This window comes from Python bivittatus, unplaced genomic scaffold (assembly GCF_059951505.1).
Source record: "Python bivittatus isolate LINGU-HERP-01145 unplaced genomic scaffold, Pbiv_v1 ctg000020_np1212, whole genome shotgun sequence".
In the NCBI taxonomy this organism is placed as follows: Eukaryota; Metazoa; Chordata; class Lepidosauria; order Squamata; family Pythonidae; genus Python; species Python bivittatus.
Window position 1 is genome coordinate 67,214,437 of NW_028277030.1, and position 22,022 is coordinate 67,236,458.

The following is a 22,022-nucleotide window of genomic DNA, read 5'->3' on the forward strand; positions in this document are numbered from 1 at the left end:
GTGGTGCAAGGACACATCATAGAAGACACTCTCCTAGTTGTACAAACCTATTATTTAGAATAGCCTGGACGCAGTTATAGGGTTAATAACACCAGCTCCTTATTTGTTTATCTTGTGAGGTTATTAGTGAGGTTATTAGTTACATTAACATTAACACATTGTTAATCCTTTCCTAAGAAATGACTTGGATAGAGAGAGTGATTGTTGATGCTAGTCACAGAATTCCTCAGAGATATCTAATTTGTCAGTGTAATCTGCATTTGCATAACCAGCTTGACTTCTCCACCTATCCCCTTGCCTCACCTAAATTTAAATCCTCCATCAGTCTACCCCCTCCCCCCATGCATCCATTGAAGTGTGCTGCAACTCACAAAAGCGGATGCCTAAGAAGTAGGAGTGGCCTGTAGCTTTTAAAAGCAGCTTCCACACACTGTGATGTCTAGAAGCATAATGATGCCATCTGTCATGGGAGATATTTTCCTGAGAAGACACTTTTGCTGTCTCACCCTCTTCCTTCTTGCCACAAAGGGGGCGAGTCCAGCTCATCTAGAAATACAACCCCAAGAATCTGAAAACACTTTCCCTCCACTCTGGCAGGTAGCGCCTGAAAACTTTGAAGATTATCCCATCCAAGACCACAAGACTGTCATTGATCCCTGGAACTATTTAGAGAGATTGGGAATGTATAAGATCTTGCTTAAATTCTCAACTAATTATTTCAGGGGACTCGGACCTAACAACACCAACAATATTTTATGGGGATTGCCATTACAGCACGGCTGGCAATATGGATCAGGTAGGAGCAATTTCTTTTACTGTAATATTAGAGCTCATGAGAGCAAAGTTAGGTTGATTCCAGGCCATGAAAAGGATGACACTTTTCTCTTTCAACCAAGCTATCATCTTAAACTGTTTGTAAGTTTGAAGGAAAGATACAGATTCTTTCACATCATGAAGGAATGCAGTGCAGCAACCACATGACAAACTAGATTGACCAATGTCTGTGAAATTGCTACTTGTGATATGAACACTGAAACAAATAGTGTTTGTTTCTGATAATGATAATCAGTCATATCAACAGAGACTCTTAATAAGCATTTTATATGGAAATGCTGCATGAATTAATAGGGCAATAATAGTTACAAAGAGAAATGTTTTCCACCTTGTTTCTTTAGCTCAGGGCTATAATACTCACTTGATGCTTACTAGGGTTCTTGCCTCATTTTATTTTATTTTTTCAAGGAGAACTGATATGCTGCAAAGAAAACAATAGCTTCCACCATCACTTGCCTTAGTTGCTACAATGCCCTTGGGCCCAGCAAATGATTCATAGACATGATTAGCTTTCAGGACCACCTGTGAGGGTTAGGAAAAGAAGGCCCTGTTTTGACCTTCATGAGTGAGTGATTCCAAATGATAGCAATCTGGGATAAGTGAGCAAGCCATATCATTCTTTCTCCAACACTGTTAATATACATGATGTCGTTCAGCAGGAAGTAGTATCAATGCATTAAGGATGCCCAGTTATATATCCCCACCACCAGAAATGCAGGGCATGTTCTTACCCAATGTCTGGAGGCAGTCAGGGACTGAAAAAAACAATTTGAAAATGAATCCTAGCAAGATGGAATTGCTGTTTGTTCCGAAGGTGTCAGCAGTGGTCCTTCTGATGGCCCTGGACAAGGTCACACTCACCTGAAAGAGCAGGCATGAGATTTGGAGTTCTCTTGGATTCATGGTTTCTACTTTATCTAGTGATGGATAATATGGCTAGGGTAGCCTTTGCCTAGCTTTGGCTGATGTGACAACTGTGACCCTTCACACAACAGAGGCCTGGGTAGCAGTCATTCATGCCCTCATTATCTTGAGATTGGATTACTGCAATGCATTCTTTTGGGGGTCTATCCAGAAATTCAGCTGGTACAGACAACAGTGCACATGCTGGTGGGCGAGAGCTACTTCAGCAGTGTTACATTTATATTGTAACCTTTGCATTGCTCACCAAGATGTTTCTGGGGACCATTTAGAGTGCTGTTTTTGACCCATAACGCCCTATATGGCTGTGGTCTGTTATTTATGGGACCATCTTCTCCAAACAGAGCTGGCCAGCCTGTGCAATCAACCCAGGAAATGAACAGTTCTTTCCCCCTTGTGGTAGCCCTGTCATCCTGGAATGCCCTATCCCCAAAGCTGGATAGCCCTAAAGTTTTAGAGTTAAGAAGTCAGTGAAGATACCACTATTCCATCAGGATTTGGGGGGGGGCTGAGAAATCTGAAACATGATGTTTTTATGATGTCTGATGTTTTAAATTGGTTGCTTTTAATATATTTTATATTTATGATATTTTAACTGACCCATCTTGCATTTGTGCAATTGGGACACAAATTATTCAGATAGATATAGAACAAAAATGGATCTGTGTGTCTGTAACAGAATTTATAAACTGATCACAAAAGATACAAAGACTATCACCACCACCTGGCAGAATTGGTCCAGCCAATTTTGCAATGTGTTTCTTCAAATGCAAATTTAACAAGAAATAAATGCACTCAGATCATAATCATTTTTTCTAGTCCTTCAGTCACTTCCATTACATACCCAAAGTATGTAGGTTTCTGCTTGCTGATCTTCACTGCAGCCATCCTTTATGCAGTCCAGGACTAATGGAGTGGTTCTGCTTGCAGTCTATGATACTCTTAGTAACTATTTCCAGTCCATAATACAAAGGGACCTGTCTTCTTTTTCTCACTCTTAGAGTATCCAGCTTTCATGCTGTGCCTTACCTATGGAAGTTGTGAGTTCTCCATCTCTGGAATTTTTTTAAGAGACTAGACAGCCACCTCTGATGGATGGTTGCAATGGTTTTCTTCCATAGCACAGAATTGGACTAGATGATCCTTGTGGTTCTTTACAACTCTATAATTCTAAGATCCAGTACATTGACCTTTGCTTTAATTATTCTGATCTTTGTTATAAAAGAAATATCCTTATCCTTCATGACTTTGTTACTCATTGTCTTTTTGTCTAGAATTAATCTCTTCTTTATTTCTCCAATACATGATATTCTTGAACCCAAGACAATAAAACTATCACCTTCTATTTTTAACAGCCAATTGTAAATTCACTAAGCTTGCATGTTACTTTACCTTTGTGTTATAATTTAAGATTAACCCAGATTTGTCAATTTCCAGTTTTTGCTTTTTTAATGAGCTCTTTTAAATTTTCTTTACTTTCACCTAACAAAGTTGTATTATTTGCATATCTCACATGGTTAAAATTTTAGCCTCCAATTTTGATTCTTGTTTTCTTGTTATATCCCTCTATTTTCTAACTTCCTTGGTTGAGGTATCTTTCTTATATACATAGTTTTATTTACAGCCAAAAGAGCCAAATAGTGAAGTACAAATATAACCTAAAATTTGACAATAGATAAAACAGTTTAACAAATAAAATAAATTGATAAATATTACACAAGACATTTAAAACTCAAGCTTATTGATGTGTTACTAAAGGCCTTGTTTTTATAGCCATTCTAGTGCATATTTTTCTTCGTCCTTTCTTTGTCCTTCTTCGCTTGCTGTTGGAAATCTGCAATCAGTTGTCATATGTCCTCCTTGTTTTCAGAGAGTTGCATTTTCCATCTTTCTTCAGCTATTGTGATAACATTTTTTCTGAAAGCCATGTGGAGCTATTCCTCTTTGAAATGTTGGGAATAGTTTTTCTGCTTCAGTTTCCACAGTGTTGCTTATCTCTTCATATAGCTTTGCCAATTCCCTTTTACAGAATGTAAGTATACTAAAGTATACTAAATCTGTTCCTTACACTGACCCTCTATTGACCTTATATGAGTAAATATGTCTGGGACTGCAACATCAGAAGAATCTTTTTTCCATAGCACCTAATCCATTTATGACTGTCCTTTGCTATTTTTCTAATATTGCCCTTCCAGTATCTTTGTTCTATATGATTTCATGCATCTCCTGTTTCTTCACCAGTGCTATCTCATCTAAATTCTTTTTATTTATTTGTTCTGTTCATGTATCTCATTTATAAAGATCAGTGTAGCAGCTGATTGCATAATCAAGTACATCCTAGAGTTGTTAATAATTCTAACCCTAGAGCTGTTCTCTAAAAAGGCATTTATCTGAAGACTCTCAGTAAGAGTATAGCCATCGTGATGAAATAATAGTATGTTGTGAAGCCCATATATCACTATTTGTTAGCTAGAGTTGTATGAAAATGCCTGTAATATACGGTGTAGGACAATAATATGAATCTTAAGACTGCAGCCAATAAGAATCTTTTATCTGGTACTCTCTCTGAATACTTTTTAAGCCATCAAGGTTGCTTATTCTCATTGTCGGCTAAAGAAATCAGTATTTTCTGATATGCTATAGGCAAACGTATTATACACATACACATCTTAGGTCAATAAACAGGTTTTCTTTACTTTCCATGCATGTCATTTAAATGCTGTTGACTGCAGCATGTTTAAAATATTGAAAAGAGCAAACTAAAAGTAGCTCCTCACTGAGAACTATAACCACAATGCTATATTTCTTCACTAACAGTTATCCCGGTTTGGCATTCCAGCTCCTTGGCCTCAGCCCCTGTACCCAGTCAGCATACCTTCAGAGGCCCTAGCTTTCAGCTGCTGCTTCTAAATGCCAGGTCGGTCTGTAATAAGACCTCCCTCATTTATGATTTAATCATCAATGAGAGGGATGACCTGGCATGTATCACCGAGACCTGGCTGGGTCTGGAAGTGGGAGGGGGAGTGGCCCTTTCAGAGATATGCCCAGCTGGGTTTTGGGTGCGGCATTGGCGGAGATTCCAGGACAGGGGTGGAGGAGTGGCAGTCATCATCTGGGAATCCCTTACGTCTTTCAGGAATGCTGCACCACAGGTTACCAAATGTGAGACCCTACTCATTGAGTTGGGCTCTAGGGATCAGTTGGGAAGGTTGCCTCCCTGCTGCATCGCAACCTCCCTGCCTGAGCTTTTTGATTCCATTTCTGGGTTGGCAGTGGAGTTCCCCAGACTTACGGTCTTGAGGGACTTCAGTCTGCCTTCTCTGGGAGTGGAGCCGGAGGTGGCTCAGGAGTTCATGGCCACGATTACAGCCATGGGCCTATCCCAGGTCATCCAGAGCCCAACACGGGACCGTGGACACACACTGGATCTGGTGTTCCTGTCAGAACAGCAACGGTATGTTCTGAAATTGGAGGAGCTCTTTGTGTCTCCCTTGTCATGGTCATATCATGCCCTAATTAGCATGGGATTCTTCAGTGCAGTGCATTCTTCTTCTATTCACTGCAGGCAGGCTAGACCCATTAGATCAGTCCACCTCTGGTGACTGATGGACCCAAATGGGTTTCAGAGGAAGCTGGGGGCTTTTCCAACTGGTCCATTGTACCATCCATCTGAAGCTCTGGTCGCTGCTTGGAATGGTGGGTGGCTGAGGCTTTGGATCAGATCATGCCTATGTGACCTCTCCCCTCTCATGGATTCTGTCACTCCCCATGGTTCATGGAAGAGTAGAGGGAGATGAAATGAGAAAAGAGATGTCTAGAGCATCTCTGGCATTCAACAGAGAATGAACTAGACTGAACATGGGTTAAAACCGCTATTAAGGCCTACCTTGTGGTGGTAAGGGCAGCAAAGCATCAGTATTTCTCTGCTGTTATTGCATCTGTGGATAGCCATCCTGCAGCCCTGTTTTGGGTGACACGTGCCCTCTTGGTTAAGAGGGCTCAGAGAACCCCTTGCAGAGGCATACAGAAGAATTTTTCAGCATCTGTCAGACAAAGTCGCTCAAATTGGATGCTAGCCTTGTTGCAGGTCTGGAGGAGATGCCTAGGGAGGAGTTTTGCCCAGTTATCTGGGAATGGTTTGAACCTGTTGAGTCTGAGAAAGTGGACAGGGTCCTTAGGACTGTGAGCTCAGCCACGTGCTCTTTAGATCCATGCCCCTCCTAGGTTATTAAAGCAGCCAGGAGGGTGTCATGTGAGGGGTTCTAATGGCGGTGAATTCTTCTTTGAGTAAGGGGGTTGTTCCTTTACCTCTTAAGAAGGACTTGTTCATTCCCTCCTCAAGAAGCCATCGCTGGACCCCACTATACTGGACAATTTTCATCCAGTATCTAACCTTCCCTTTTTGGGGAAGGTGGTTGAGAAGGTGGTTGCATAGAAGCTTCAGATGACCTTGGATGAAGCAGATTATCTGGATCCCTTTCAGTCAGGATTCAGTCCCAGGTATGGGATGGAAACAGGATTGGTCATGCTTTTGGATGACCAATGTATACCCATCCTTGTCTACTTGACCTCTCTGTGGCTTTTGATACCATCAACCATGGTATCCTTCTGGATCGGATCAGAGGATTGGGGGTGGGTGGCAATGTGTTGTGCTGGTTCACCTCCTTTCTCCAGGGTTGATTCCAGTGGATTGTGATTGTGGGGAAGAGATCCCACCCTCAGCCCCTATTGTGTGGGGTGCTGCAGGGTTCAGTGCACTCTCTGCTCCTATTCAACATCTAAGTGAGGCCGCTGGGTGAGCTCATCTGTCACCATCTGCTGTGATGATACCCAGTTATACTTCTTTGGCCCTGACAAATTAAACAATGCCGTGGATTTCTTATCCCACTGCCTGGAGGTTGTGAGGGTCTGGATGGGGAACAACAGGCTTCAGCTGAATCCTGACAATACTGAGTGGCCTGCCAGTTCTAGGACTCTGCCATTTTTGATGTTGGACGGGGTTGCACTGCCCCAAGCAGACCCAGTACACAACTTGTGGGTCCTCCTGGACTCATGACTCCTGCTTGAAGAGCAGGTGGCAGTCATGGCTAGGAGGACCTTTCCACAGCTTCGTATTGTGCGCTAGTTGCACCCATTCCTAGATTATGGGGCTCTGCTCAGGGCCATTTCCCAATTGGATTACTGTAATAAGCTCTACATGGAGCTGTCCTTGAAGAGTATCTGGAAGCTTCAGCTGGTGCAACATGCAGCGGTGCAAGTGGTTATGTGTGCCTCTAGAACAACACACATTACACCTCTGTTCTGCAAGCTGCATTGGTTGCCAGTCTGCTTCTGGTTCCAATTCAAGGTGCTAGTTTTGACTTAAGCCCTTCATGGCATGGGGCCGGGTTATATGAATGACTGCGTCTCCCCGATATCTGCCCATCCCATCAGGCTGGCAGAAGAGACATGCTACGGGTTCCATCTGCTTGGGAGCTACAGTTGGTGGGACTCAGGAGGCAGGCCTTCTCTGCTGTGGTGCCCGCCTTATGGAACATCCTCCCCCCTGAAGTGAGATTGGCTCCACCCCTGTTGATTTGCCAGAAGCCCCTCAAAACCTGGTTATGCCATCAGGCATGGGGGCCCCAGGGGACTGATGAGGTATCGAGGTGCCTCCATTGTTGGCATCTGCTGCCCTCTCTTAGCCTTTAATTGTGATTTTTAATTTTTTTCTGAATAATAATTGTTTTTTTTATATGTTAACTGTTTTATAGTTTTATCATACACTGCCCAGAGTCACTTTTTCATGAGATGGGCAGCCTTATAAATTTGATGAATGAATGAATAAATAAAAGCAGTCAAGATAAAACAGTCTGCTGACCAGCACTACTTATATTCTCCTCACAAAAGGCTGGGTCAATCTTGACACTTCTAAAAATCCAAGGAGGTACAATACTTTATTTCATTTTCTTCCAGGCAGATTAGCAGATCCCTTAAATGCTACAGGGTGCGGCCATATGGATGGAGACAATCTGTGTGTATCTGTATTCAGCTGGTGGGCTTGTAAGTATATATTCTTGCTTAGGAATTACTTGTTTTTATACTTAATGGAGAAAGCTTCTAACACGTAAAACCAATTGCACCAAGCTATGAATTCTTCATTTGTTTTGATGTCTTCTAACAGTAGTAAGATTTGCTGAGTGCTAATATTTGGAGGGCTCCACCATGAGCAGTACCAAACCTTATAGAATTGGTCAGTAGAAATCCTTCCTCTACCGTAAGCTTTCAGAACCTGAAATGACTGTCCTTGGACAGATGAACTGTCAGTGGTACATCTGCTAACTGCTTTTATGGAAGTATTCCATACAAAGAAGTCACCTCCCATTTTCAGGTTTCATTTTTACAGCATCTTCTCTGCAAAACTACATACTTCTCATGTTCTTCTGTAGGATTGTGTGGCCTCATAAAGATTCACAGACTGAGTAACATTGTAGAAGTACTCTCGCTAATTACTATGTTATACTGTAGACTTTTTCTGTGGAACTTTTTCTCAAATACCTGAATGTCTGAAATGATGGAAATTAGAATAGACAAAGTGTGAAATTTAATGTAAAGTCGCAATGTCAGGAAAAAAGAAACTATTTCAGAAAAAATAAAATATTGCCAAACATATAAAAAATGACTGATTTTAAAATGTGTCTTATCTAATAGTTCCATAGGAATTGTCCAGAAGGTACTCTGATAATCACATAATTATCTCCCAGCAAGACTGATACATAAAAGCAATTACAGCCATGTTTAATAATTAACATTGAGTTGTGATATGAATCCTGGTTAATGGTTAGTCTTCAATGACATTAGAGTTGTACACAAATAATGCTCGCAGCTGAAGATTTCTCAAAAAGCCATGTGGGATCCCAGTTAAACTTTAAGAACCTTTTAACATTCTAACAATTAAAGTTAATCAGATATTATGTTGTCCTATTATTCAGGAATCAGTTACATGCATTTTTACTTGACTCTTTTTTTCCCCATAAAAATTATTTCTGTGTAAATCAGGCCACACTACAGTTGTCTGGGTGCAGTCCCCTAGACATGTATTTGAACAAATTGGGTCTTGGTAGAGGCCCATACAGATAGTCCTTGTTTAGTGACTGCCCCGTTTAGCGACTGTTCACAATTACAGTAGTGATGAAAAAGTAACTTTATGACCAATCCTCACATTTATTGCCTTTGCAGGTCAGTAAAGCAAAGAAAAACTGAAGTGAGATCATAAGCACAGTCATGGTTTCACTTAGTGACCACTTCATTTAGCAACCGTGTTGCCGGTCCCAGTTGTGGTCACTAAACGAAGACTACCTGTATTTTTTCCATTAAGCTTATTTTGCTTTGACTAGATTTTTTTTTCCCTACTAAACCATATTCACTACTCTTAATTGCCCTAGGTATGAATTACTATCTGGCAGCTATTCCCTTTCTTGGGGCACTGGATAGCGGCTTCTTTGGAGAGCTACCATATGAGGTAGAACTAATACCACCAGATGAGCAAAGTACAGATTTCTGCCACAGCATTGCTGAATGCAATACCCAGATGCCAAAAGTCATGTCTGCCTGGAGGGATTTCTTCAAGGTATATCTACTGATTTTTTACTAACCAAATGGATATCTTCCTAGTATACACTCTTTCTTCCCTAAATCATGCATGCAAATACCGAGAATTGGGGGGGAAATACCTCTAATTTTAGAAAAAAGCTAAGCTTTCTTTTCTTCATATTTGGGGGCAAAGATAGACCTCTGTGTATGAACTAACCTTTGAGTAATGTGCCAGGGCTTACACTCTAAAAGCTAGGGGAGGTCAAGACAAACAAATGGCCTAGCCAAAGACAAAGTCTTTTGGAGTTGCTTGAGACACAATCTTGTTTAGTTATCTGGGAGGAATTTGAGCCTGTTAATCCTAGTGAAGTGGACAAGTCCTTGGAGCTGTGGGTTCAGCCATCTGTGTTTCAGATCCATGTCCTTCATGATTGGTTAAAGCTTCCCAGAAGATGATGTGTGGTTGAATCCATGCAATGATTAGTGCTTCCTTGAGAGAGGGGGTGGTCTGGCCTCTTCTCAAGAAGCTGTCACTGGATCCAGTGGAACTAGACAATTTTTGATGAGTTTTCAACCTTCCCTTTTTTAAAGAAAGGTTGTAGGGAGAGTGGTCAGCTTGCAGCTCCAGAGGGCCCTGAAGGAAAAAGATTATTTGGAACCCTTTCATTTGGGTTTCAAACCTGGCTATAGCACTGATCACAGTTAATGAACTTTGGCAGGACCTGGGGGGGTGGGGGTGGCAAGGGGAGTACCTCCATCCTGGTTCTTCTTGATGTCTCAGCAACTTTCAGTATTATCAGTTATGGTATCCTTCTGGACTGGCTCAGGGGTTTGGGAAGCATGGCAGTTCTCCTCCTTTCACCAGGGCCAGTTTGAGCTACTGTTGGACAGGGGAGAGGTCTAGTTCTAGATCCCTGCTTTACAGGATACCATTGGGCTCTATTTTCTTCCTACTCCTATTTAAAATCTACATGAAGCTGCAGTGTGGGGTCATCTGTTGGTGTGTGAATGGCCTCACGTGCCCTCAGACAGAGTTTGTGTGTAATTTGATGATCATCCTAGACTCACAACTCCTACCCAAGGAGCAGGTAGCAGCTGTTTCTAGGAAGGTCTTTGAACAAATACACCTTGTGTACCAATTGTATCTGTTTCTGGATTGCCAGTCCTTATTCATAATCACTCACACCTTAGTCACCTCCTGTTCGGACTTTTGTAATGTGCTGTCCATGGAACTCCCCTTGAAAAGTATTCAGGAGCTGCAACTGGTCCAGAATGCAACAGCATGGGCAGTGTTGGGTTGTTAAGATGCAACTGTGTAACTCTATTGCTCCATGAACAGCACTGGCTCTTGGTGAACTTCTAGATGCAATGTAATGTACTTGTCACCTATAAAGCTCAACATAGCACTGGGCCAGGTTATGAGAAAGACAGATGACGAGTGGATGGACAGTTTGTTGAAGGAGCTTGGTGTGGATATTGTTTTTTGTTTGTGACAACTGTGTTTTGTCCCTGTAACAACTGTGGCTGTGTTGGGTACCCTCTGACATTGAGGGGGGAGAGCTGGGAGGCCACTGTGATACTTAACTAGCTCTCTAGCATGTTGCAAATCCTTGGGGATGCCTGGAGTCTCAACCGTTGTTGGAGGATGGTGCCTGGGGCACAGTCTGGTCATGTGATCTGGGGTGAGTTTGAGCCAGTGACTCCTGAGGAAGCAGACAGGGTTCTCTGTACCGTCAGCTCGGCCACCTGTTTATTGGATCCGATACCCTCCTGGGTTGCAAAAACAGACAGTGAAATGACCTGTGGTTGGGTCCACGCTGGTATTGGTATTGGCTTCCTTGACAAAGAGGGTAGTGCTTCATAGGGTCAGGCCTGGTTAATAATTGGATGGGAGACCTCCAGGGAATTCCAAAGCAATAGGCAAGACTGAAAAGTCAACATACACCCACATGTGTCTTCATTTTCAAGAAAGTTTGAAGTAAGCAGAGACTTATTATATCTATATATGGGCATGGTTGCATAACTTTTATGAGTAACTGAATTGTTTTATTTATCCTATCTATATCTACATCTACTTATTTTTCTATATATTTATTTTTAGTATCTCCTATCTACTGCACCAAACTCTGAAACAACTACAAGTCTTCTTTTCTCAGAAGACAAAGCCCTAAGTTACATATGGAAAGCTCATTGTCTCTCCATTGATTTTGCATTTCCAAAGTTTAAAAAAAGGTAAGCTTATCACAAGCATCCTGAGAAGTGCTGGTGTGAGACACCTTTCTTCTCAATCTTCCTTAGATCTTTCTTAAAATGCAGTAGCCCTATCATAGCAAATAGATAACTCTGAACAGGCACGATTGCTTCTGGATTGTGGAAGGATTATCCTGTGTTCTGCCCACAGTTTCTTTCAGCCTCCTTAACCAGACAGCAACATGAGTTGTTTTAGCTTTTTCCTCTGGTTAGTAGCAAGTAGAAGCTGTTGGTAGATGTAGGGAGTAAGGAAAATGACCTTGAGGCAGGATCTGTTGTCTAGGCAAAAGGGGCTGAAGCATTTCTTAAGTTCACAATGGTGAGATAACATTCAGAAGTGGCTGGGGCAAACACTTCCCTAATTCACTGGAGTATAAGAAGGAGGAGGAGGTACAATCAGGTTTGCAAGATCCTGCTATTATAGCCAATCTCAATAAAAGTAATTTTAGTCTTCCTGTGGAGTTGATTTCCTGGTCTGGTCTACCTAGTGGGGCTGATAGTAGATGACATAACAGTTCAACAATTACTGATATCAGTGGGAGGATCTTGGAAGTCCACTGGACATATTTATAGTTAGGCACAACTATGAGCAATTATGCTATCTGACTGCTCACCATACTGTAGGAAGAATGTATGTTTGACTGGTTGAGGTTTATCACATGTATGATTACTGTGTTATTCTGAAGCACTGTCTGGCCAGGGAGCTGCAAGTCAATTACAATTAAAAATGTCTCAGCAACCTCTCTCCTATCTGATTCCAAAACACAATAAATATTATACAAATATTCATGACCTCCTTTTCCCTTCTTACATTTCAGACTCCCGTACCTCAATGGACCTGAAAGCAGTTTTGGAGAGGCTTGGTCTACTGTGGTTCATTTCCTTGCAGCCATGCATTTTCCTACAAATCTTAATGTTATAAATCATTTCCAGACTGGATTACCACCTCGAATACTTTTGGAAGGAGACAAAGTACCCTTCATTCATGACTTCACTCTTCTGCAGAATAAAGTGCTATTTCTTCTTGAGATTATTCATGCCACAAATAAGAATACAGGTAGGAGTTTGAGACCAACACATGGTCCATATTTAATTACAGACCTACAGAAGACACTTCCATGTGGCACTGTTTCTGCTCCCTGATCCCTCTAAAGTATTTTGAAGCCAATTGTTTGATTGTCTTCACTCTGGCCAATCTTGGAACCCCAAGAGCAGTCAGAGAACACCATGAGCCAATGAATTCTCCCTCCAGCAGCCAATGGGAGATTGTAAAATTGTCATTAAGGCTGTGCTATTCCCCCTGAACTAAGGAAGTCCCTGGAATAACAAATGTTCCCAACCTAGGCAGGAAGGGAAAAAAATTCCTAGTGTCCTCCTCCTGCAGCTTTCAGTACATATTTTGTAAAAAGTTTGATCTAGGGGTGTGTGAAAAAAAAGAGGCACCTGGTTGTCAAAGCATCATTCTTTCTGCATATAAATTCCCATTGAAAATTGTGAAGATGACATGATATCATAGTTTTGCATCCAGACACTTTGTCTAAGAACTGCAAGCATCATTGTAGATTACAATATGTACCCTTTATGTATATGGGTGTATGTTAATGCTCATTTGAGCCCAGTGACTGGGAGTCAAGGGGAGGCAAGTATTGCACACATACTGTCTATATAAGCAGAAAAATTTAAGCCTGGTATGATTTTTACAAAGATTGTGAAGCTGATTAAAAACTAGCTAGAAGGGTTAAGACTGCTTGATCAGATTTCTTGTGAAATCTGCTAGCAAGCTTTAGTTCATGCAGGATGGGTTGGAGTGAAATGAAAATTCCCACAAATGGGAGAACAGCCTGTCTCCAACTCCTGTGACTCTCTAAGGTCACAAATTGCAAAATACAAGGTTTTCAGTTGGAGCTGTGCTGCAGTCATGTCAATGCCAGATCAATAAAATGCTGAGCGTGGAGGGGCCTGGAGTTGTTAATATGTGTCTATGTATTTATTTAGTTTGGTGGGATGAGCCCAATGTCTTCCTTCTACCTTTGCAATGCTGTTTTCTAGATATGATGGATTACAGTCCCATTTTCTATAACCAGATATAGATGTTGCAAATCAAACATCGGTCCAGTTGTCAGATTTTCCCATCCTACTCTAGTGCTTCAGGCAATCCATTTTACAAGAAAGCCTTTTAAAGTAATTACACATATGTATTCATTTAAATTATATAAACATTACCTAAAAAAAACAAAGGAAACCAATACAGGAGAATATATGTAGCTGAGGGTTGAATTGTGGAGTTCTTGGGGTTCTCTGAATTTGGTTGTTTTCCTGCAAATGTTTCGTTACCCGGCTAGGTAACATCTTCAGTGCTAGAATGGGATGGGGTTTGCTCTCAGTTTATACAATATACTGTGGCATGCCCTGCCAGTGTTGGTGGGGGTGGGTTTTTGTGGTTTTTTTCCCTTCCTGGTAGTTCCTCTGTTAGGGTATTGCTTACTGCTTGATTGTCTGATGATAATCTTGGTGTTAATCTCTGCTTATCTGGGTGATACTATTCAAAAGAGGCAATAAAAAGGAAAAAAAAAAGACCAGAATACCTCCTCACTAGCAATCATCACTGAGATAAGTAGACAAGATTATCACTAGACAATCAAGCAGTAAAAAATAGCCTAATCAAAATCTGGGAATTGAAGCTTGGGAGTGGATTAAGAATCTCTGAGGGGACAGTTGTCAACATCCCATTTAAACTAGGATTCCCAGAATTCTTGGAAGAAAGAATTATATACTGTATATTTGCTATACAATAGGGCTATAAGGACAGAATCTAAATAAAAGGTAAAAAAAAAAAAAAAACCCAAAATGTCCTGAGTTGAACTTGATTCCTGGTGACTGTATACCTGCAGGTTTTGGGCACTGTTATGAACGTTTTTTGGTTTTTTCCCCCCAACTTCCCAGCCTAGCAAACAGCTCTGGAACATCCAGATGATCCTTCATCATCTACTAACTAATGGTAACACTGCTTAGTTTCTGAAATTAGCCAAAGTCAAGGGTTTGTGCAAATACCGACAAGGAAATCTTGTGAGCAATGTTCAGAAAGTGCTTTCCTGATTCCTGAGCAAATATGAGAAGAAGCTATGATGGTTTGGTAGGCATAACTGGAATTAGCTCTGTGGAAGCCCAGCTGGTCTCCATGAACACAAAGCCTATTTCACTAGTTTTGGCTTATGGGGTAGCTATGTGCCATCCTGTGATAAAACATGTTATTTCTAGTGTTGTCCCTTCCTTAGTATCATGCAATGTATCCTACCAAAATTCATTGTGTAAATGCTTTGAAAAGCATCAAGAGATTTAGAAGGTTTCTAACTAGGAACTACAATGATGACAATTATCTTTTGCAGTTACTCATTTAAAAGACATCTGTTGTTTTCCAGTTTGTTTCCAAATATAATTTAAAATACCACCATTTGTCTACAAAGCCCTGAGTAGCCTAAACCAAAGTACTTGGTCCATCTTTGAAAAATCAAGTAGAAACTGATTAAATAAATACATTCAGTAAGCCAAATGCCTCATTCTCATTGCAAGATAGATAGATAGATAGATAGATAGATAGATAGATAGATAGATAGATAGATAGATAGATAGCAATATATATAACATTATTCTCAGCTAGTGATGATGATGGCAAAATGATGAAAGGGACATTATGACATCATTATAGAAGCTCCATCTTTTGTACATGTTTCACACAAGGACATAAGGGGCAGAGTTTGACATAGGTATCGGCAGTTATCCACAATAATACCAAAGTAATCTGACTTGTGATGTCACAATGGAAGCTCAACCTTTTGTATTTGCATTGTAAGATTTCATGCAAATACACAAAAGGCAAAGGATATGTTACTTTATCACTTCCCCCTCCCCCAGTTACCCATGTATAATATAATAGAAAAAAAGAACTAGGATAAGCTGAGGTTAAAAGTAACAATCCTAGCTGCTTTACTTAGTCATCATTCTAGTATTCTACAGGAAAAGATAGAATCCACCCAAATCTCATTTAGGACCTCAGACTTTATCCTGGTGAAATTAATCTTAACAAAGTTTAAATTGTTAAAAGTGTTTCCTGTTAAAGGAGTTTCTTCTTTAAATGAGTGGATGTGAAGTGTAGATAGCTGGATCTATCCATCTTCCTTACAAAACTTCTTTCTGTCAGAAGATAGCAACCCTCTACATGACATGGATGAAAACTCTGGAATAAATACCCCCCCCCAGCAATATTCCTTGTTGTCTTACGTATTAATTATGCCCTGGTGAATAATTTACACTGAAAAATAGATTAAGGGTGGAGAGTACACTCCTGCTAGTTTTACTGGCTCTCTCAATGGCCTTGGATATATCAGCTTTCTTTGCACCCCCAGCAATTAACTGGGGTGAATCTAGGAAGTTATCATGTAAAAGCTTTTACAGTAGAATTGGTAAACTATTCTACTCCATAGATCTTGGCTCCATCCTCTCTCTGGATGTTTAAGCTGTATTTTTAAAACCTGAGGTTACCCTACTGAAATGGTAGGAATTTGAAAACTGAAATTACATCTGGGGAGGCAGAATCACCCTTTCCCCCTGTTGTCACACCTGTTTTTAGCTGCTTTCAGATGTGGCAGACACTGCTGTGTTTGCATTCTCACATGCTCCAAAGCACCTTTTGGAGATCGACTCGGAAGAGTACTGCCCTGCTGACTGTTAGTAACTGATATCAGATAGGAGTTCTGGGAAGTAAAATGTAAATTTGCCATTCTTATTTCCTCTTTTTGCAAGTTCAAAATTAGAAACATAATTATAAATAATGAGACCTGCAGCATCAGCTGGGCTTGATAGGTATGTGATGTACAATTATATCAAAACAAATGTTCCCCAAATCAAAGCCATAGGCCCATTCCTTTCTGTGTGTATGTTGGTATGTGTCTGTATGTTATATCTTTAATTAACTTGGCATGGAATGTAATGTTTTCCACAAGTACTTCTCACAGGATAATTAGTATTGTCTTTAACAGCTAATACTGTTGCTTCAATTCTCTTTTGCTCTTAAATGTTTTAATGAGTATCTTTTGGTTTTTAAATAGTGTTCAATGCTTTAAGATTCCACTGAAGTGAAAAGGAGATAAATACATTATTTTGTATGTGTGTGTGCAGGGAATATTCTACTGCTGTTATGGAAAGGAGCCATGTCCACTGAAGAAGGAAGACGTTTTGGTCGCAGTCTTGTTGAAAAGATTTTTTCTACCCGTTCTGTGAAATAGCTCGGCTTTACCCAACAGAAATAATGAGTTTCACTATTTGCCCAGTGGTGTATCACTTCGTAGATTCTCTAGATTAAGGCTAGATGAGGCATTTCATGATGTCAAAGGGACACGGTTCCTGTTGAGTTCTCCTTGAAGAGAATTTTGCCTTGCCTTGAAACCTTAACTGGCAGTCACTCAAAAGCCTCTTCTGACTCTGGAACTGTTCAGTCAAGGACTTTGGAGAAAGGCCAAAGAAAGCTACACTTATGCAACTGCTTTACTCTTAGTAGTTGTAGGGTGGGGGTGGAGGGTTCCCTTGCTTTTGATGCAGCTTCAGAGTTTTCACTCAAGGCAACCTTCTTTGCAGTGAAGCGTCCCTTCAAAAAGCTGCATAACTCTTCTATTTACTGCCTTCTATTTGGTTCAGTGTTGTTTGGAAGACTTTAGCTTTGTCATAAATAAATTTTAAAAATTAAAATTGAAACTAACCACATTACAGTATTTTATGTATTTATTTACTAGGTTGCATACAAGCTTAATATAATCAAAAACAAAATACATAAGAAATATATATCAAAATACCTCAGGTGCCACATCCATCCTGCACAACATCCATCCTGCAAGAGGGATCAAAGAAATATTTCAGGCTCCTCAGACCCCACAGGCACGCTGGAAAATCCATATCTTAAAAGCTTTTCAACTACTCAGGAGGGTAGAGGCCAATGTGACCCCTGGGGTCAGAGAAGGAGGGAAGTGACCCTATTCCACACTCCCTGCAGATGATACTCCTTCAGGGAAAGGATCTTCAGGGAACCTTCTCTGGGAGTAGGTGCTCCTGAAGTTACCTCTATCCCAATAAGCACCTTGAATTGTACCAAAAAACAAAATGGTAAGTAGTACAGCTCTCAAAGCAGTAGCAGTACATGGGTAAACTGAATGATACCCATCACTACCCAAGCCATTGCATTCTGGACCAACCAAAGCTTTATATAGTACATTATAGTAGTCCATGTGAGAGGTGACCTAAACTTGAGTAATGGTGAGTAGAATCTCCTGCTCCAACAAAGGTAATAAATGATGCATAAGATGGAGCTGTGTGAAGACCCTCCTAGCTACAGTTGCCACCTGCTCTTTGAGCTGAAGCTGTAAATCCAGGAGAACTCCTAGATTAAGAACCACTTTTGTCCAGGGAAGCACAACCCCATCCAGAACTGAAGGTGAAATTTCCCTGGAATCAGGAGGCTTCTGCACCCAAAAAATATTTATCTTGCCATACTGAGCCTAAGCCTGTTTGTCCTGATCCAGCTTCCAGACAAGGATATCCAGCTTCCAGGCAAGGGCTAGACTGCATATCCTGTTTGGTTTGCAGTTGAGATGTAAAGCTGTATATCATCAGCATACAGTGCTGGTGAATGGCCAAGGGGCATGACTTTTTCCCCCAAAAGCAGAAAGAATGGGACTGAATAAAACTCCAAAGGGAGTGTATTCCCTAGCTTGGAATAAGCATAGAATTCCCTGTCTCTCAGCTGAGCCCTAAGATTTTTAGTTCTTTAAAACAAACACTTTAAATTGTGTTTGAAAAAGCAACTGGCCCCGAGTCCAAATCTTTCAACAGTTTTCATCAGAATTGGTAAATATGGTAATATTTACTCAATAGACTCCCCCCCCCCCGATAATTTCTGTATTTGTGAAATGGGGTGGGATGGAATGGGAAGTGGGGAATACATCTTATGTGCACTGATACGTTTAGGAGAAGTTGTTGAACACAAAGGCAGCATCAAAAAGTCTAGATGGCTGTAAACATTCCTGAGGCCAAGGATGAATGTCTTGAAGGTTAGCTATTGTTTGGGAGGTGAGCCTAAACAAAGCTTCTTGTGAGATTTATTGATTTTTAAGTCCATGTAAAAGATTGATATAGAACAAGAGAAGAGTCTCTTGTTGTTAAAAGAATTGAAGGTATTTTGCTCTGGAGGGAGTGATGCTTCAGACCTAGCATGGGTATTCTTGCTGGATGCTCCTTAAAGAAGCCACACCTTTTCCTAGGCTTACACAATAGTCATGTGATCCCAGAGAAATCAGTGTTTGACTTAAGAAGGTGATGATTAGGTAAGGTAGTGACAAATGATCACACACCGTCATTGTCTCCTTAACACCCCCTAATCTCAAACAGTTATTTTCAAAGGCCCAGCCTCTCCAGGCAGTCTAAGATACTGTGATTAATAGTATCAAAAGGCCACCAAGAGGATCATGACAAGTAGAGCTGTCCCACCCAATTCCCATTTTGTTCCCAGCAAAAGCACCCACCAAATCTATCAGTCATGTCAGACCTATGTTCCATCCCAGAGCCTAACTGGAATGGATCCAAATAATTAGTATCCTCCAGATGTGTTAGAACTTGAAGTCTACCATCTTCTCAATCAACAAAACCAGAGGTGATACATTTGAGACCAGATGATAGCTTGTTAGTTTGTCAGTTCTTCTTCGGCAAAGAAAGATGTTGCTAATAAGGGCTTTATCACTGCTTCCTTTCAGCAAGGCAGGATACACCTCTCCTTCAAGAAAGCATTAATTATTGTCCTTAATGAACTCAGTCCATCCTTGACTGATTTAATCAGCCAGGAGAGGAAAGAAGCAAGAAAGCAGATATTAGCCCATTTCTCTCTAGACACTTGAATCTACAAACAGAAAAGAATCCAAAACAACAAAACAAGTAGTTGTCATGGTTACATTGCACATTATTATAAACCACTAAGATATCTGTAGAGAATAATTACACAGAGAAACCTGCAGCCTGCTCTGGTTTCACCTCTTCAGCATCCTGGGGGAAGAGAAGGTGGTGTACAGGACAGGAAAGCAACACTAGCCAAAAATGGAAGAAGAGAAGTAAGCATTCTTTGTGACCTCTACCACAACAGAACAGCTGTCCAAAGGGCTAGCTGTGCTTGGCCAAATTCACTTCATTTGCATGCAAGTGGTGATTCCAACTGCTTCATTGTCCTTGGTTCCTCATTGAACCAATTGATTGTCTTGGCTCTGCAAAAGTGGAGTTAAGCACAACAATATCAATTGCCAGGGCTGTTTCCATATTCCACAGATTTACAGAGCTTCAACAGTGTCAGTGACAGGGAAGTCAGGAAGTTCTCCAAGACATTCAGGAAAAAGTTTGGACCCATTAAGCATCTTAGCCAGATCATATTAATCATCTACTGTTTCCCCAATTGTAAATGCAGATGTAAATGCCCTCCAGGGGCCAATATCCATGAGTGATTTCCAAGAAAGAGGAGCTGAAAGCTAGTGTGATCTTCACAAGCTTTATTAAAGGTAAATACATACAGGAGTAAACATGCAAGGCTCCCTGGGATGGACACCAAGTATGTATGCAATGTTCAGCCATGGTATGTCTGTGCCAGGGGGTGGGTTTGTAAAGCTTTTATATCAAACACACTGAACATTCGCTAGTCATGGGTGCAAAACAAGCTGTCAATTAAAAATGTGGGAGAAACTAATATACCTTTGTGGTTGTCACCTCAGGAAGCATTTACTAGAAGAGAAAATGTGGGAGAAAGGAAGTGGTTAAAATATAAAGATTTATTAAATTTTGAAGAGGGTGAACCAAGTTTTAAAACAAGAGAACAGTTAGAATTAGAAGATTTTACATGTCACTGGTTTACTCATATGCAATTGTTTGAATGTTTTAAGTTGGATAAAAAGAACTATAGATTTGTTAATGAAATATCTTATTTTGAGACTCAACTCTGTATAAATGATGAGCATGTTATTGCTAAAATGTATAAGATGTTGTTACAGATGAACTTAGAAGATGAGCAAGTCAAGGATTGTATAATTAAATGGGCTAAAAAATTTGGATACAATATCATATTGGAACAATGGGAAAATATGTGGAACAAAGGTTTGAAATTTATGTTGAATTATAACTTAAAAGAGAATTTTTATAAAATAATGTACCGCTGGTATTTAACTCCTGATAAGTTATCAAAAATGTATACTGGTATAACAAATGTTTGTTGGAAATGTTCACAGGGAGAAGGAACCTTTTATCATCTTTGGTGGACTTGTGAAAAGGCTAAGAAATTTTGGGACCAGATATGCATTGTTATTCAAAAAATTCTTAACATGAATATTTAAAAACAAACAAAGCAGAATTGTTCCTACTGGATGGAGAAAGGACTGGAGAAACAATATGGACCTTTGCTTCTGTATATGATCACAGCTGCAAGACTGTTATATGTGCAAAGATGGAAAGACTCACAAATACCTACAGTGGAAGAGTGGACGATTAAATTAATGGATTTGGCTCAATACCCTTAATAAGAGATAATACTGTTTTTAATTTGTCTCCTCATGGCAACCCTTCCTAGATTACATGCTTGGGTTGGGAAAAAATGAAGCTTTGATTGTGGGATTTAATGATTAGATGGTTTGTGTTGATAGAAATAATGTGAATTAGGATTAAATAGTGGTAAGAGATTAACTTTTTTAAAATGTGTACTTATATCTGTGTTGGAGATAGTCGGAAGTCACTTTCTGTTTCATCTTTCTATTTGATCTCACTCTTTTAGTTTTTGTCTTTTTCTTTTAGTTCTATCTTCTCTCTTTTCTATATCTTCTGATTTGTATTTTAATTGTACTTTTTATATATCTTAATAAAAGTTTTGACCAAAAAAATGTGTGAGAAACTAAATTACCAGCCTGTGAAATGCCTTTCTGGTGAACACCTCAGGAACTCTGCACCTGGCATTTCCCCCATGTATATTCCCAGGCCATGCTATGCATCTACAATTTTTTATACTAAAAGTTCATGCAGTAGTGAAATATGGTGTTAGCTTGGTTCAGAGTATATATATTTACCACCACTCATTCAGACCAGTGACCAGCTAAGTATGGTGAGAAAGTGATCATGACAATGAAATTACATAGATATCTACCTTCAGATTGCCAACTGCAATTGAACAAATCTAAGGTTATTTCTGTTATAGTTGCACTGCAGACAAGAACTCCTAGGCTACTCCTGAGAAAACAGTCTCATTGTAAATCATGACATTTTCTAAGACAAGATATTTGGAGCAGTTAAATGCCACCCCCCAGACTGTCTCTGCTAGCTCATGAAGACTGCTAGGCAATGGAGTGGACAGTACATCAACAACATTCCTTAAACACAGA

At 40.2% G+C, this 22,022-nt stretch overlaps 1 protein-coding gene across 1 annotated transcript; it reads left to right on the top strand.

Moving 5' to 3' along the window:
- The first annotated feature begins 434 nt into the window (after positions 1–434).
- Positions 435–17,334, top strand: CUNH6orf58 (chromosome unknown C6orf58 homolog). The gene is made up of 6 exons (XM_025168900.2): positions 435–796; positions 7,711–7,797; positions 9,180–9,364; positions 11,429–11,559; positions 12,396–12,634; positions 16,753–17,334. Exons 1-6 carry the CDS (start codon positions 436–438, stop codon positions 16,857–16,859), a joined length of 1,110 nt encoding a protein of 369 aa, XP_025024668.1. The 5' UTR covers position 435; the 3' UTR covers positions 16,860–17,334.
- The last annotated feature ends 4,688 nt before the right edge of the window (positions 17,335–22,022 follow it).